This window comes from Calonectris borealis, chromosome 17, assembly GCF_964195595.1.
Source record: "Calonectris borealis chromosome 17, bCalBor7.hap1.2, whole genome shotgun sequence".
Lineage (NCBI taxonomy): Eukaryota > Metazoa > Chordata > Aves > Procellariiformes > Procellariidae > Calonectris > Calonectris borealis.
In genome coordinates, this window is record NC_134328.1 from 13,563,907 (window position 1) to 13,579,730 (window position 15,824).

The 15,824-nt window shown below is 40.2% G+C and overlaps 1 protein-coding gene across 1 annotated transcript in view; it reads left to right on the forward strand.

Annotated features, from left to right (window-relative positions):
- CDH4 (cadherin 4) overlaps positions 1-15,824 on the forward strand; it is a 459,818-nt gene that overhangs the window by 1,568 nt on the left and 442,426 nt on the right. Inside the window, exon 2 of the mRNA XM_075166642.1 lies at positions 732-843. Coding sequence (XP_075022743.1) covers positions 732-843 — 112 coding nt within the window. The remainder of the gene's footprint in view (positions 1-731; positions 844-15,824) is intronic.

The following is a 15,824-nucleotide window of genomic DNA, read 5'->3' on the forward strand; positions in this document are numbered from 1 at the left end:
AGCCTGGACTATCATGACCGGACTAACCTGTCCCTGTGGCAGGGGCTGGTTCCCCGCTGCGCAGTCCAAAGTTGCAGCAGAGCAGCTGAGCGTTTAGCTGGATGCTTCCCCCTGGATCCTGGCAGGTTGTGCGTGGGGCTGTGCTCTTCAAGTGGTGTTGTTACATTTTTGGTTGGGCATCCCCTCCATCTCTGGGGCAAGTGCGGAGCCTGGAAGGTCACAGAGGCAGCAGCAGGCAGAGCCTTGGAGACTGCTGCAGGGCGAAGGGGAAGGAAGGGGACTTTGGCTGGCCATGAGCTCCTGAGGCTACTGCGAGCTGGGGTGTTTCTTCTCCTTCAGTCCTGGGGCTTGCCCGGTTTCCCCATAGCAAAACTCAGTGATTTGGATGTTGCAACATCAGGCCCTTGTGTAGCTCCAGTGCGAGCACAGCTCGCCTTGATGAATTGCTGCTCTTTGTTTCCTCCCCTCTTCTGACAGTGCCCAGTATCCCAGCCTTCCTACAAACAATGCTCTCTATTGTAGTCAGGCAGCTATTTTCTGGCCCGTTTTATTTTTGTGGCTACAGTACGGATCCACTCCAACAGATAGGCACTTTAGCACAAGCGGTTTCTACTTGCACACTGCTTTACTGTTCAGGTTTGCCTGTGCCTAAATACCTAGTCATTGGGTGCAAAACATTTTCCCAAATGACAAAAGTCATGGTGTGTGTTTTCCTTGTTTTGTTTTTGCAGGCACACAATGGGGATCTTACAGTTAGACCCACATGCAAGCCTGGCTTTTCAGAAGAAGACTACACAGTATTTGTCTCCCAAAACATCATGGAAGGGCAGAAGTTACTCAAAGGTAAGTGGAATAAAAAGCTTAATAGGTGCTGCAATAACTCTATTTTCAGGAGGTGAAAGGAGGCTTACAGATGCTGGTTTTGATGGTGAAATTGTCTGCAGAATTATGTTTGTAGGAGGATGAAACACTAAGTGGTTTACTTGAGCGCAGTTTTCAATATAGATGAATCATTCAAAGTCCGTGTGCCGTCTGCTTCAGGTGGATTGGTTGCCTATAGTATGCGAGGTCATCACTTTTAAGTCTCCCACTCCCACCCCATCTGAAGGAACTCTACATTTGATATTTTAGAAAGTATTTTTATGTATGAAATTCTAAGATCCTTAAATTATCTCTGCTTTGAAATGCATGATAAAGCAGACGTTGTTGTTGGAAATGTGGTAAACAAGCCTACAGACATTCTGTTCACAAATGTGGTATTCATTTTCATTACTGCCCCACTGACAACATGAAAACACAGGCAAAAAGAAACTACCAATTAGCTTTATAGTAATTGCAGGATTATAACTACTTTTGTGATTGTAAACTCTAAGACGTCTTCATAATCCAAATAACAATAGATTATCCTGTGTATTGATCTGTCTCCCTTTCAAGTTAAAAATAATTAAACTTTATATTTGCATGATGTAGAAAATCATTATTTTACTCCAAGAGAATTTTTGAAGATCAAAATTTGCCCACCCCCCCTATCCCCAGCACCCTCCTCGAGTTAAATCACTAACCATTAGTGGATGTTCTAAAAACATAGTGTGGAAGTTGGGGAGCACATCCGGACTTGATGCTCTATTCAAGGGTTTATAAACCCTTTGCTACTTTCTCCAGAGTACATTTACTCACATGCATATGTCTCTGCCAGAAAGCTGGGATTTCTGTCTTCCTCTAGAGCAAACACCTGCACTGTTACTTTGATTTTTCTCAAAAGAGAGGGAGAGTTGTCAGTATTCTTTCTGCCTTCAGCAGAATCCAGGACTGGACATTTTTTCTCTACATGAGTTGGCAATCAGTTTTGTTTCTGCGCCCAGTTGTCTTGGTTTTGCTGTTCAGGAATTCTCTTGACTGGCCTGGCATCAATTAGTAGACATTGGGGAGTTTATTTTTAGTTTGAAAGACAACCAAATAGGGGTTTGACATAGACAAGCCCAAGAATATAGCAACACATGAAGAGACCAAGTACCAATTGTTTACATATTTAGTAGCAATTTTTCCCAAACCTATACACTGTGAGGCTTTACAGGTCAGTCTGTAAACTTAGTAGATTTCATGTTTTTTAGCTTTGGAAATTACTTGGTAAACAGTGTCCTCCAAATACTATAGAAAGTCATGTCATTAATACACGTGCTTGGAGGAGTATTTTTTGCAGTTTAGTACTTGATAAATTGTGCTGCATGTTTATGTAGGTGGATGATAGGGATGGAGCAGAAGGTCTGTTTAGAGGACTTAGCTGGCAATGACTCTGAAGACAGAATAGTGGCTGTCATTTCATTTCAGTTGCAGCCGATAATTTTTAAATATGAAATTATATTTAGATAGGCTGTCAAGTTGGTTTGAATGAAAATATGTTTCTATTTGATTTTATCCTTTAGGGACCAATTGTAGTTTTACATTAGTTATGGTAAACCTGCCTCTGGTTTAGGACTGAACTGGCCCTCAGGAAATTATGTATGCATGCACCACACTTGTCAGATTCATGTCCTGATAACATTGTCATGAGTTATGTGATTTGTAAGCGTTTTGTCAACTGAAGGAGAAAGAAAAAAGTGCAAATGCTGTGTTTGCTAATAAGTAAACTATCATCTTTACACCTTTTAATCTACAGTCAAATACATGCTGCTGTTTACCATAGGAAACAAATATATCTAATTAATTTGTACAATAAGGAGGAGAAAATCTGCTGCATAAAATTCTTCTTCATGCTTGTGTTGTTCTTTATATATACTCTAGCATGTAAAATTGGCAGTTTTCCAGTTTAGGTTTAATTTTGCTTCCTAACACTTGATATGTCTGAAGCATAAAATGTTTATCTCTTTCTTCCATCTGGGTAAAGTATTGTACAATAGTTCAGACCAAAAATGGGTTCAGATTGCTTACATTATCATGTTTGATAGATTGACATATGTACTGTTTCACACCATCTTACCACGCAAAGCTTTGCTGCCAGCTACCACCATATCTTATTCAACAGCATTCAGTAATTCATCTTCAGGCCAAATGGGACTTCTTGCCTGAAAAATGTAGGTAGGAATTCACCTGTCAGTGCTTTCATGGAATTGGGAGGGGGAAAAGTGTATATGTAGTTCAGATTGCTCTCAGGGGATTCCAGTGGGCAAACATAAAGTCTTTCTGCTGCGTAAGCCTCGCTTTGTCCTTAGGAAGGAGATGTGAGGAGTCCAGCAATAGTTTATACTCCGTAAAGGTTTGTTCATCAGAAATCGGGTAGTATGTAGACCTCAGCATAGTGGTGAAGTTCAGCCGGCATTGGGAAGTTTAGATGTTTCGTGGTTCAGGGCTAAGCTGATAAACCCCGAGTTTCCCTTTTAAGCTTTACAATATCCAGCTCTCAAATGTATGCAGTGTTATGAATGTATCAAAATGAAAGTGCTTATAGTATTCTAGGTTTGAATCAAGTTAAACAGATAATGACTGCTTATAATTGACTTATTCCAATGGAAATAGCTTAGCCTTAATTTGACAACAAGAGCTTTTACAGAGTCATTGTTTTATTACAAGTATGCCATAAGCTATTAACTACTACTTTGTGGTTCTTATTTGCCTGAGTCAGCTCTCTTAACATCCTCAAAACATACAGATTCTAGCAGGAGCTATTTGTTACACAGTAATTAACTTGTTTATGATAAATGGATGGGAGAAATGTCACGGCATTTTGTTTTATGTATAAATGAAAAGCATTTGCATTCTAAAAATTTCATGTTAATTAGACTTAAAATAGTTTTCCCCAGTAGTGCCACAAATACCACATACTACACATCAGTGCCAACATTGTAGCCTGATGATGGGGTATGAGCGGAGTTGATTTGTGGAGCCAGTGCCTTCCTTAGAAATTCTGTCCCTGCATCTCTAATAAAAGTTGGTGGGATGTAATCTGTTATATTTTTTGGTCTTTGTTTTTGTTTGCAGGATAATAAACTTAGTGTTGCTGACTGATGCGTGATAATGTTTAAAATAGAATCGTTAACTATTTTCTTCTTTAGCCTAAGGAAAAATCTCAAAGCTGCAGTATGGCAGAGGGCAATTACGGCATGCGTATCTCTTTCTCTTTGTTAATAATTAATGTTAACTTAAAATGGTGAGAACATTGGTCCGGAGGGGTGGCGAGCAATGACATGCAGTACTGCACTGAAGACGAGTCAGGACTGACTCAGGGGATCTGATCCCTGAGTATTAACTCCGGTGTATGGGAATGATGATGGCTGGTGGCCTCTTGGGGAAGGAGAGAAATAAGGAGCAGGATGCTAAAAGTGATATGCAATATGATCTAAGGGGGGCTGATACTCTTGATATTTTTTGCTCTTTTCCATTTTTGTAAGATTTTTGAGGATTGTAATTAAAAAAAAGACATTTTTCTGAATTAGAAATTCGAGTTTTATTGGCATGCTGTGAGACCGTGGCAACTGGTAGTGGGTGGAATGAAATCACGGTGTTAAATGCATTATTTTTCCAGCCTAGTACCATCACCAGCAGGTCACCTCTCAGAGATACAGCTAAACAACATAACTCATAGCTTTCCCTACAATCAGGAGACAACGTAAGCAGTTGAGACGTACAGCCCCTTTTTTGTTTTTCTGTGCATCTCTTCATCTGCAGTGATTCATGTTTCTGTTGCCTTTCCTAAATAGTGCCTATACTGATGTAGCAGGATAACTTCACTTGTGTAGGCAGTTACGTTTGGGTAGAAGCACGTGGAAGCACAGTTTATTTTCATATGCGAAGATGGATAAACTGTGCCAGCGTGTTCTGCTTTAAGCAAGTGTATGAAACCAAAGGTAGCCAAGCTTCATGCAAATGTAGAAAAATGTAATTGCTTCCACGCTAGGTTTTTTACTAGTGTTATTTTTGGTTAAAACAAATAAATGAAATACATAAAAACTTCACTGTTTTTTTCATAAACTTTCACTGTTTATGAAATACCTGTTTTTTCATAAGATTTCAGTATGGAGGCCATCTCTCATAAGTTTTTTAGAGCTAGGATGTTCTTCTTCATGGTCAAAGCTTTTTGTTCTCCCCACTGAGGTTTCAAAACCTCCATCCTATTCAGCCTTCATCACCTCCAATAGTAAAACTTAGGAAGGCTGCTGTTTAGAAAGTATAGAACAGATAGACCAAAAAACCCCAACTCCGAATCATCATGGGATAGTGCAGAAGGAAACTTTAAATTAAAAAAAAAAAAAAAAAGGAGGGTGGGAGGGAGAACCTGAGCAAGCCTTTGCAAACTAGGTTTGTGTCTGGTTACTAGTAATTCATGTAATAGTAACTGTAGGGATATATACTGTATCTCCTTTTGGAGGTAAATGTACTGTATTCTGGTGGTTAAGGTAATACAGGAAATTGAATGTGGAGTTAGTGAAATGCACCAACAGCTCTACTTGAAAATAATCATACAGCCTCAAAATACTACTGCATACGTGAAATTTGGCCTCTGCAAAAGCATGAGACAAATCTTTCAGGAGGAATACTAACAGCTTTGTTAAGTGCCCAGAGGGAGGGAGCACACCCCTGGGTAACAAACAGTAACCTAGCAAGCGAGCGTGCCTCTGCAGTGTTGTGTGGCCCCAATATGTGAATTGGCTAACGGGGACATTCTGCCTGTCTATACGTCTGGCTTCCCACTTTTCCTGGGTCTGGAGTCCAAAAAATACATAGGTACCGGGCTGCTGTGAATTCTGGCAGGAGCGTGGTTCCTGAAGGCTTCTGCGGGTCGAGGTCTGCCTCTGAAGCGTGCTTGGGAGGATGCTCCATCCCGAGGGCGGCGGCCGCGGGGCGTGCAGGCTGCCTGCAGTGCCGCCCGTGCACCCAGTCACGCCTCCATCTTCCGAGCGCCCTTTGGTGTGTCGGACGGATGTTTTTCGGAGGCGAAGACCATGAGGAATGTTGGGATTTGTTCTGGTGTTTGGTGGGGTTTTTGAGCACCTCTTGAGGGTTGCTGGGTCCTCGTAACCGTACAGAAGCTCTGCTGCAGCCTGCTGAAATATCCAGTGCCTTCTCTGAGCCCCTCTGAGTTTAAAAGATAGACTTTTCCATTCATGCTTTCATTATTTTCTGGTCTGTGATTCTGCATGAAAAGCAGTTACTGAACTTATCGTATACATAATTAGCTTCACAGTTCCCTAATAAAATCTGGAAGTAAGCGAAAGTCCACCGGGAATCCAGAACTCTTTCCCTAACCTTTCTTCATTCCTTTCTTGGAGGAAAAAGAGGCAGGCAGACATCAGCTTTCTATGTTAAGCTTGTACATGCTCCAGTGAAGCTGCCTCTCAGAAAAGACTTCTTGCATTCCACAGGACAATTTCTTTTAAAAGCAGTTTCTCTTGATGGACACGTTGCAAATCAAAACCATAATTTCAATCGTGAGTTCCAGGGGAGACCCCAGAAAGAGCTGCTGCAGATTGGGGAACTGCTGATGCATATTTATTTTTAATGTTATTCTTCAGATCTAACTTCTGACACAAAAATGATGTTTAAGATAACATTTTTATCTAAATAAAATTGCAGTTAATGAGACCAGAGTAGTCGATAACACTCTGTAGAGTTAATCCCCTTACACTGTTTAATAACTGTATATATTGCTTTCTAGATCAGAGCTTTGAACCAAATTCCTCAAACCCAAGTAAAATTACTTTTTTTTTGCATTCTCGGGAGCTAACTGATTTTTATCTGAATAAATCTGCTTCTCCAACAACAGACTTGAAGCTTCTCTTTTTTTTTTCAGGAATTTGTCTGTTAAAGAATTGCGCTGCTTTAAATTAGGCACTCTAAACAAATAGATATTAAGGAAGGAAATGAAACCATTTCTGTTGAATAATTTTTTCATTTCTTTATTTATGCGTATCCTTTTAGGAAATAAGCCATGTCTGGAACAGTATCAATTTGTTATTTATTGTGAAATACCCGTTGTTTTGAACTCCAAACCGATAATGTTAGGTCTTTTAAGGTTAGAAAATGTTAATTTTCAAGTCACTTCTTTGTTCAGAAACTGTCTGTCGCTGACAGAGCTCATGAGCTCTGATCTCACAGAGCAGATGCTGAAAGCATTCTGGAAATTCTGCTTTTTTTGCATGCGGTAAATGAAACTTATTTATTCTAGCAGTGAAATATTTTCTTGCTTAATTTTCATTGACCTAATGCCAGTTCTCATCGCCTAATTTCATTGATATTTATGCACAAGCCTCCTTCTGCCTTAATTTCTACCCTAGAAATGAGTGTAATGTTTTTCTAGAGGTAGCTTATTTCGTTGCAAACTAAAGCTGGTGGAGTACTTAGTTCGACATAGCATGGGCCATGTGCATAGCTCATAGAATATTTTAGTAATATAGGTAATACTTAAAAGTCTTATTTGAAGGGCAAGAAGAGATTAAAACTACAGAGGATAGGAGTTCATTGGAAATCTGCTGCTTAATATTTTTTCGTGTAATAGAATGAATTTGACTAACATAGGGGAAGAAGGGAGTTTCTGTTTGATTTGAGGTTACTGGTATATTCAGAATTAGTGTCATTCCTGCATAAAACCTACTTTTTTATTTTTAGGCAAATGGAAATAGTAAGAACTAAGACCAGAAGGTGGTGTTTGAAAAATAAAGACCAATATTTGCCCCTGGGAACTCCGGTTTCGAATGGTTTCACAGGGGTTTTGGAATGAACCTGTGCCAGTGACTAGAGACCCATTTCTCCAGGACCCTGATCTTGAGCACTGCACTAGGAATTTATGCTGGCTTGATGGACTGATCTGTATCCATTTTTGTGCATGTAAACCTTTTGTGCACTAGCCAAACATTCTGAAGAGCGTTTGGCTTCACGTTCAATTTTCTTTTTGGTGCTTAAATGACCCCCCGGTGTTGCTTTTTCAGGTAAAGCTCAGAAGTGCCCTTGGCCAGCCGTGCCATCGGAGGGCTTTCTTGCTGCTCAGTATACTATGATATATTGTTTTTGATATTTTGTTTAAATATTAATTTATTAGTATTTCTGAAAGGAGAGGCTGAGAGAGCTGGGATTGTTTAGCCTGGAGAAGAGAAGTCTCAAGGGGAGACTTTATCACCGTGTGTAAATACCTCACGGGAGGGTGTAGAGATGATGGAGCCAGGCTCTTCTCAGTGGTGCCCAGAGAAAGGGCAAAAGGAAACGAGCACAAACTGAAATGCAGGACATCCCACTTAAACGTGGGAAGAAACTTCCAGTGTGAGGGTTGTCAGACGCTGGAAGAGGTTGCTCAGAGATGTTGTGGAGTTTCCATCCTTGGAGATACTTGGAACCCAGCTGGACACGGCCCTGGAGCCTGCTCTGGCTGACCCTGTGCTGAGCAGGGGCTTGGAGGAGACGCTCTGCAGAGGCGCCTTCCAGCCTACACTGCGCTGTGATCCTGTGAAACACTTTGCAAGTGAGTAAATGAAAAGGCAAAGCGATGAACTGAGCTTTTCTGCAAATACAGATCAAATAGCTTTAAATAAAAACATTGCAACAGCCTGCAAAAAATGATCCTTACAGCGAAATTGTGTTTCTGTAACTTCTTGGAAGCATAACCTCTAAAGAGAGAATAATTGAAGCACCAGGGACCAGCGCTCTACTGTTTGCTTCATTAATGTCCAGACTTAACTTAGGCATAGTTTGTCTCCTGGTGTAAGGAAATGTTATACTTAATTTCAAAAAGCTCTTGGTTTCCTCTTTATTTTTAGTAGAATAAAAGGAGAACATACAGAGTTTCTGTTTCCCCAAAATACTTGTCATTAGTACTGGCTGCTTCGCTTCTTTCAGCAGAATCTTTCCCAAGTGAGTTTTCTGCAATATAAGAGATAGTTGGGTTGAAAAAGATTTCTTTTTGCCACAGGCTTTATGATTTTTCTTGCTTATATTCATTGTCCCTAATTTATTTATTAATTTTGAATTGCAATTGCACAGAAGGAGAGAGAAGTGGCAAATGTTCTGGCATATGGGCTGCACTGTCACTGGAAACAGCGACTTTCAGCCGCTCTTGCTGCCCTGTGCCTTGTGACCCCAGGCTCCAGCATCTCTCCTTGCCAGCCTGTTTAGATTCTGCTTTCTGCGCCCTTCCAATACAAAATTTTAATTATTTTTTGCTTTGCCCTCGCTACTTTCCTGCCACTGTTCCTCACCACTTGCCAGCGTTTTGTAATAGAGAGCCAGTGGCAGTAATTCAGCGCACTGCTAGTTATGCTGTGCAGTAGCTGCTGCTCGGAGGGGTCACATAAGCTACAGCCTAATAACATTAGCATGGTAATAGCAGCCACTATGTGCAACGCACAGTGGGAATGTTGGAAGCTCCTCCAAGGACCCTGAAGATATGTATGGGCCACCCATGAAGGAGGAAAAAAAATGCCCTTTCTGCTTTGAAATGAGCCAATCTGTGTATTTCATTGATACCCAGAAGCACTGCAATCATTGAGGCTATTACTCTGCCTATTATAAATCACAATTTTGTAGCAGTTCATAGATTAGTCACAAAAATTACTTTTAGTCTAAAATTTTCTTACACTGAGTTTGTCTAGTAGCAATTCCAATCCTTATTAAACAAAATTGTCTTTAAAATAATTACGAATATAGCAATTATCCAAAGATAAATAGTCAAGATCACAAAAACTGTTCCATACAAAGCTATGTATCAGCCTGCTCTGTCGGTTCGTGTCTGGAGAATCGTAAAAGACAGGTCAGTGAAACAAACGTTTGTTACTTCACTGTAACAGGAAAAGCATATTGGGATTCTTGGTATATGAAGTAAAAACATAAAGAAAGAAGCTTGTGAGGATGTTAGAAAGTAAAGAAATGATTGCACTTGAGAAAGTGCAAATCAGGGCTAGTTTAAAGCATAAAATTTAATAACCTGTTTGTTCCTGATATAGTCAGTGGTGATTAATAGATAACTCTCTATAAATCAACCCTGGGTGTTTGATATCTGCCCTGTAGTTGCTTCTGGCCATACAATTTTTTTCGAGAAGTCTCACTGATTTCTCTGAGAGCTGTTTGTGTTATTAGCTGGACCTGCTCGTGCTCGTCGCAATCTGTTCATTGGTGTTTCGTGGCCTCATAGAAAAATAGGTCTGGAGGAACTCAAGAGGATGTCTAATGCACGCTGCTTCCTCAAGGCATGAGCAGCTCCTCTGTAATAGGTTTGTCCCCGGTGTGGTCTTGAAGATCCAGTCGTAGGGACCACAGCCAATATATTATATTGCTTCCCTTTCTTTCCATTGTGTTTAAGCTGAAGCTCTCTTGATGCAATTTAAACCTGTTGCTATTTGTCTTGCTTGTCATAGACACAGAGAACAGTTGTTGCTTTTTTTTTCTCCCCCCCCGCTTGAAAATCTTTTTTTTTCAGCTTCCGTAGGCTGAAATACTTATTTGTTCCCTTTCATGTGTCATGCATGGGCTCCCTTCTCTGAGCCCTTATCTTTGCTACTAGCTTAATGCCCCAAGTTGATCTGACTATGCCAGCCAAGTCTCGCAGTGCTGAACAGACAAGGAGGATTACTTTGCCTGTTTTGCAGGCAATACTCCAGTTGATTTATCTAATGTGATGATGGCTTTTTTTCTTAACAGTATGATGCTGTTGACTCATGTTCAGCTTGTGATCCAGTATAACCTCCCACATCGTTTTTTGAAGAACTGCTACCTATCCAGTCATTTTTTGTGTGTGTAGTTGATTAATCCTGCTGAATTGGGTTACTTTGCTCCTCTTCTATTGAATTACAACTTTTTTCCTTTTTTTTATCCACCTGATCTGACTTGTTGGGATTGTTTTGAATTCTAATCTTGACCTCCAACAGAGTTGCAGTTGCATCCTGCTTTCGTATCACTTGCAGATGTAACAAACATATGCTGCATTCCTTTATCTGTTCTGTTAATAAACCCATTGAACAAAACCAGTTCGGAACAGATTGTCGCAGAGCCCATGTGATAGAGCCTTCTGCTTTGACCATGAACCATTAGAACTTATGCTCTGGGTGAAGTTATTGAAATAACTAAAATTAAAATAGTGGCTTGTAATCTGAGTCTTTTATGTCTTGACGTTGTGTATCTGGGATCTGTAGGAACACAAATCCAAATGTCTCTGTTTTTCAGTACTTTTCCTGGCTTTTATGAGTGTGACAAACATTGGAATCTTTGAATTTTCACCATCTAGAAACATTCCAAATTAAAAGGCTAGGACAGGCTCATGCAAGTTAAATAAAATGCTGTTTCTATTGGAGGGGAACGACTGCTTCAATTCTCTGTCCAGTATTGGACACGCTGAATTTGTGGGGTTTTTTAAATGCCCCAACTCAACTGCTGGCCAGCACCAGAGGCTGTTTCCAGGCTACAGGACATGCTTTTCAGGCTGGTTTCCCCCAAGTCTCTAGTGTGGTGTGCTTAGTAGAGGACATTTTTTTGAAGGAGCTGTTACTAATCCCAACGTGAGCGGAAAGAATAGGATTAAATTAAAGCTAAAGTAGTAAACGGGAGTGTTGTACCTGTGTGTGGAGTATGGACTCTTTGGTGTAGTCTGTTTTCACTGTACTGATGGTTGGGGATTTTGACCTTTGCTGTGTCCCACTTCCCATCCTGTCATCTGTGTCTGATCTTGTAATGTGTTGAGGACAAGATGTTTGCTCTACACAAAACAGTTAGGTATGGCACTGCCTGTTTTTATTATATCCGTATTATTCATAAAGCTTATTAGAAGGTCCAGCCCACACTTAAATATTTTACTGTTTAGTATCTCTGTTTAATTTTGCCTGTCATGCCTGTGTGTTTTTGGTAACTGAAGAAAGCCAGATGCATGCTGATCTCTGTGTTAGAGGAAGAGACTCCCTCTGCTGATAAGATCTGATTCTGGAGCATCGCACTTCAGGGGGGGAAAAGAGGGTAGGGCTAGTGGAGTTCCAGATGGAAAATTATTTATAGAGTATTTCCCCCCCAGTGAAAGTGCTTCCCTGGGGAATCAAAAAAAGTCATTGTTTCAGGTCCTGTATGCCTTGCTCCTTGTCTTTCAGGAGCCTAATTATTGCTGGCTGGTTGCTTAGCTCCCTTGAAAACAGAAGGTTTACACAATTACACATGAAAGGCAACTGTTTTGCTCATCTCCAGAAGCTTTAAATATTTTTATTTTGTGCGTGAATTGTTTGGGTGAATTATTCTTTCATTTATTTGTCTTTTCATGGGCTTCTGAATGTTTTTTAATTGATTTAATGTCCTTTTCACCCTCTGTAGAGGCTGAAGAAATGTGGGTAAATGGCATTTAAAAAAAAAAAAAGGATTATTCATGTTGGTTGGGTTTTTCCTTTTTTCCTTTCCTATGGAGAGAAGGGATAGGTTGAGGATGAAGAAAAGTATGTGTATGGTTGCTTGGACAAAGGAGAAACTATAGGTCCTGGTAAGATTTGGTATGATGAAATCTCCTTCAAGGATGGCAGCTATCAAAAATGTTTGGATTGCACCCAAAGATTTCCCTATACTGTACAGCTCAAACTACAAGAAGAGACCCTCATCAGGAGAAATTTAATGATCTCTAGATGGCTAAACTCTAGATGCCTGTTCAAATAACGGAATTGTAGATTGATTATCTCTGTTCAAAGTTTAGTGAAAGAGATTTTTTTTTTTGTTGTTTGCCTGGAGTTTGAGACATAAGAGGAATTGTAAGTTAAAAGACTGGTTGCTATACCTGATAACAAGCAAGCTACTCTAATCGTGCAGGATGGTTTTGATACCTCCTGACTAGAAGAAACCCAACTAGAAGGATTGCATGGGGCAGTGGGCAGTTAGAAATAGTTTTTGTGTTAGACATAAAATAGAGGTTTAATCCCATACTGATCACTGAATACCCGTTGCACGAGTCTTTGTAGGAGTTTCTGCGAGTGGTAAATTAATTGCGGTGTTTTGGCAAAGCTCAGTGCAGACGATGCATTTAACTGGAATGAATTTTCCTAGTATTTTCAATAAAACAAAGTTTTATTTTCCCTTTCTACTGTGAATTGAGGCATAATGTTGGCTGTATCCTGTTAAATAGCAGCAGAACTGAGCAATAGTGGCGCAGCTGGTTTTACCTTTATAATAATATAGCAGGTTTCATTGCCTGGGAAGACATGATGATGAAGCAAAGTTCTGTTAATGCAGCAGTAGTATCCTTTGGCAAAGCAGCTGTAAGAGGGAGAGTTTAACATCTGTGGAGTGGGGTTGCTCCTGGAAAAAAAACAGAATATTAAAGTGGGGGTGGGTGGGAAGAAGAGGTATTGCATGCTGACTGCCAGGAGACTTGGGTACCCCACAAAACTGCTGGGCCATGGTTCATGTTGGGTCTGCACAACTCCAGAAGTGGAGTGTGTTATGGAAACCTAAAGAGAAGACACAATTTCTGCCACAGTTTATTAGCAGTCTATTCAACCATTCCTCTGCATTGGGGTCCATTGTGAATGGAAGTCTCTGATTGCAATATATGTATCTGCATCTGCAAGAAAAATTTGTAGGGAACCCACACACCAAGAAACCTACTGTTCTTAGGACAGCTGTCCTGAAAAAGGCGGAGGAAAAAAAAAAAGAAAGAAAAGAAAAAGAATAATAAGAATAAAAAAAGCTCAAGGTTATATAGCAAAATCAGTGACACATCCTCAAAAAAAGTTAATATCTGGTGAATGTTAATTATGTACTTCCCCAGCTAATAAATAGCTTAGGAGGTATAAAATTTAATACTCCTAGAATTGCAGAAGCCTTTGAAGAACACTTTTAAATTGGACTGATTGGAAGCAGGAGATTTAACACTGACCTGTTCAGAGGTGAGTACTGAAAAAGATACGATGGAATGAGGGTACATTTCTTGAATTTAGAGACATTTTGGCTTAAGCTTTTTTTTTTTGTTGGGTGGCTTTTGAAACAGTTTATTTTTAAGTTCTTGTGTAACACATCAGCCAAATTGCACTAGTAAACAGTGTCCCGTTTATTTATGAGCTTAATTCGAAGTGTTTCTGAAGGCTCAGCTGGCTTGGGAGCGGGTCACTGTGCCACAGAAATAGTGTGAAAAGCAACTGCACATAGTCCTTCACATGGCCATGCCTACCGGTTCTGCTCGCTTTGAGTCTTAAGACATAAATCTGTTGCCCATGTAAGGATCTCAAGCAGCAGAATGATTCTCACTTTCCTTCTGTTCTTTCCCCATCATCGTCACCTATGGGGAACAAATGAGATATGTGCACATTTCTGAGGACAGTATTAGGCCGCTCTGTCTTGGGCAAAGAGCTTTTTTTATTTTATTATGGAGCTTTCTTTGAGAGGTGAGCAGATAAGCAACGGAATCTGCTCTGAGGTCACCGAGACATGATGTAGTAGTTACGAGTTTATTTGGAAATCAGAGCAAACCAAACTTTGCCCCAGTTGGCTTGCTTCCTGACGAGCAGTACCCCATGCTTTTCCAGTCATGTGTTTTTTCCCTAATCCCAATGGCAGTCATTTTTTTGGCACTTATAGTTAGGAGAAAAAAATAAAATGAAGTAATAAATGGCATTTGTTTTGGCCCTAGTCATGACTCGTAAATAGGGATAACATCTGTGCTGATACTTTTTCATGATGTATAACCACATTGAATGAACAAAGTTTTTGTTTATTGCTGTTCTTTTGCCATTGTTATATTCAGGGAGCTCCAGTGTAAAGAGTGAAAGTATCTGCTTATGTATATTACTCATGTATAGATCAGAATTTATATACATCTTGTGAATTTTAATTTAGCCACCGTATCTTTTTTAAACTAAAAATGGCTTACTGCCTTCCTTGAGCTTTACAAAACTTTTTCAAGATCCCTCCCAAATCTTAGTCTGTTGAAGACTCATACTGCTGCCAAGTCTACACCATTCTTTTAATTAAAAGACAAAAAAAGAGAAGTGAAACTTCCAGTGGACGTAAATTCTTATAATCCTGAAATGATGTAAATCAGTGCAACTCTCAAAGTCATTAGAACTATTCTGACTTACATCTAGTGAAAATCTGGCACATAATATTCCTGCTGGTCTTTTCTTCTGCCCAATAGTTGCTCTACGCGGAGCTGGCACCGCAGACAAAGCGCTCTCTTACTAGCTGATAGAGGGTGGCACGGCTTCCAGCACTGCTGATTCAGCACAGCAGAGGCCATTTTCCTGATTTCTTTGTGAGCTAGATTAAATTACTCTGCAGGCTGGACTGGAGCCACAGGCCATAGTTTTACAGCCTTATAACATGGTATCCTAGCCCATGGCATCCGAGAGGTCTGGCTGTGCGTAAAGCTCTTCTGCTTCGCTGCAAAGGATTTTTAGGTTTGGCGATCTGTTCATTTATAAGGCTAACGCCAGCAGTACTGAAACTATTTTGATTGTCTAGTTGAGGTATAATAGAACGGGGTTCTGTTAATTGAAGGAAGGGATATCATGGGGGTCAGGTTAGTATGAAAACTCCACTGTGTTTGTTTGTCATGGCAACGTTTCTTTACATTTGCCTTACAGAATTACAGGATAATAAATAATGAATGTAAGTTTTTAATGAATATAACACAACAGTAGCACCAGTGAGGTGTCCTCCCTGAGGTCGGGGGGTTGTACCATTAGAGCTGTTCGAGTGACTTAGCAAAATTTTGGGAAATCCATTTCCTTTTGTGTCTCAGTATATGGACATTTCTTGTCTATTCTGAGCAGGTTTGGAATTGAACCAAGGGGGTGAAGCAGTGGGATGCGCTTTGTGGTGAGCTGTGTCTTGTTCACATCCTTCAGAGCTGACAAGTGGGATGTCTGTGACTGCTTTAATAGGCACAT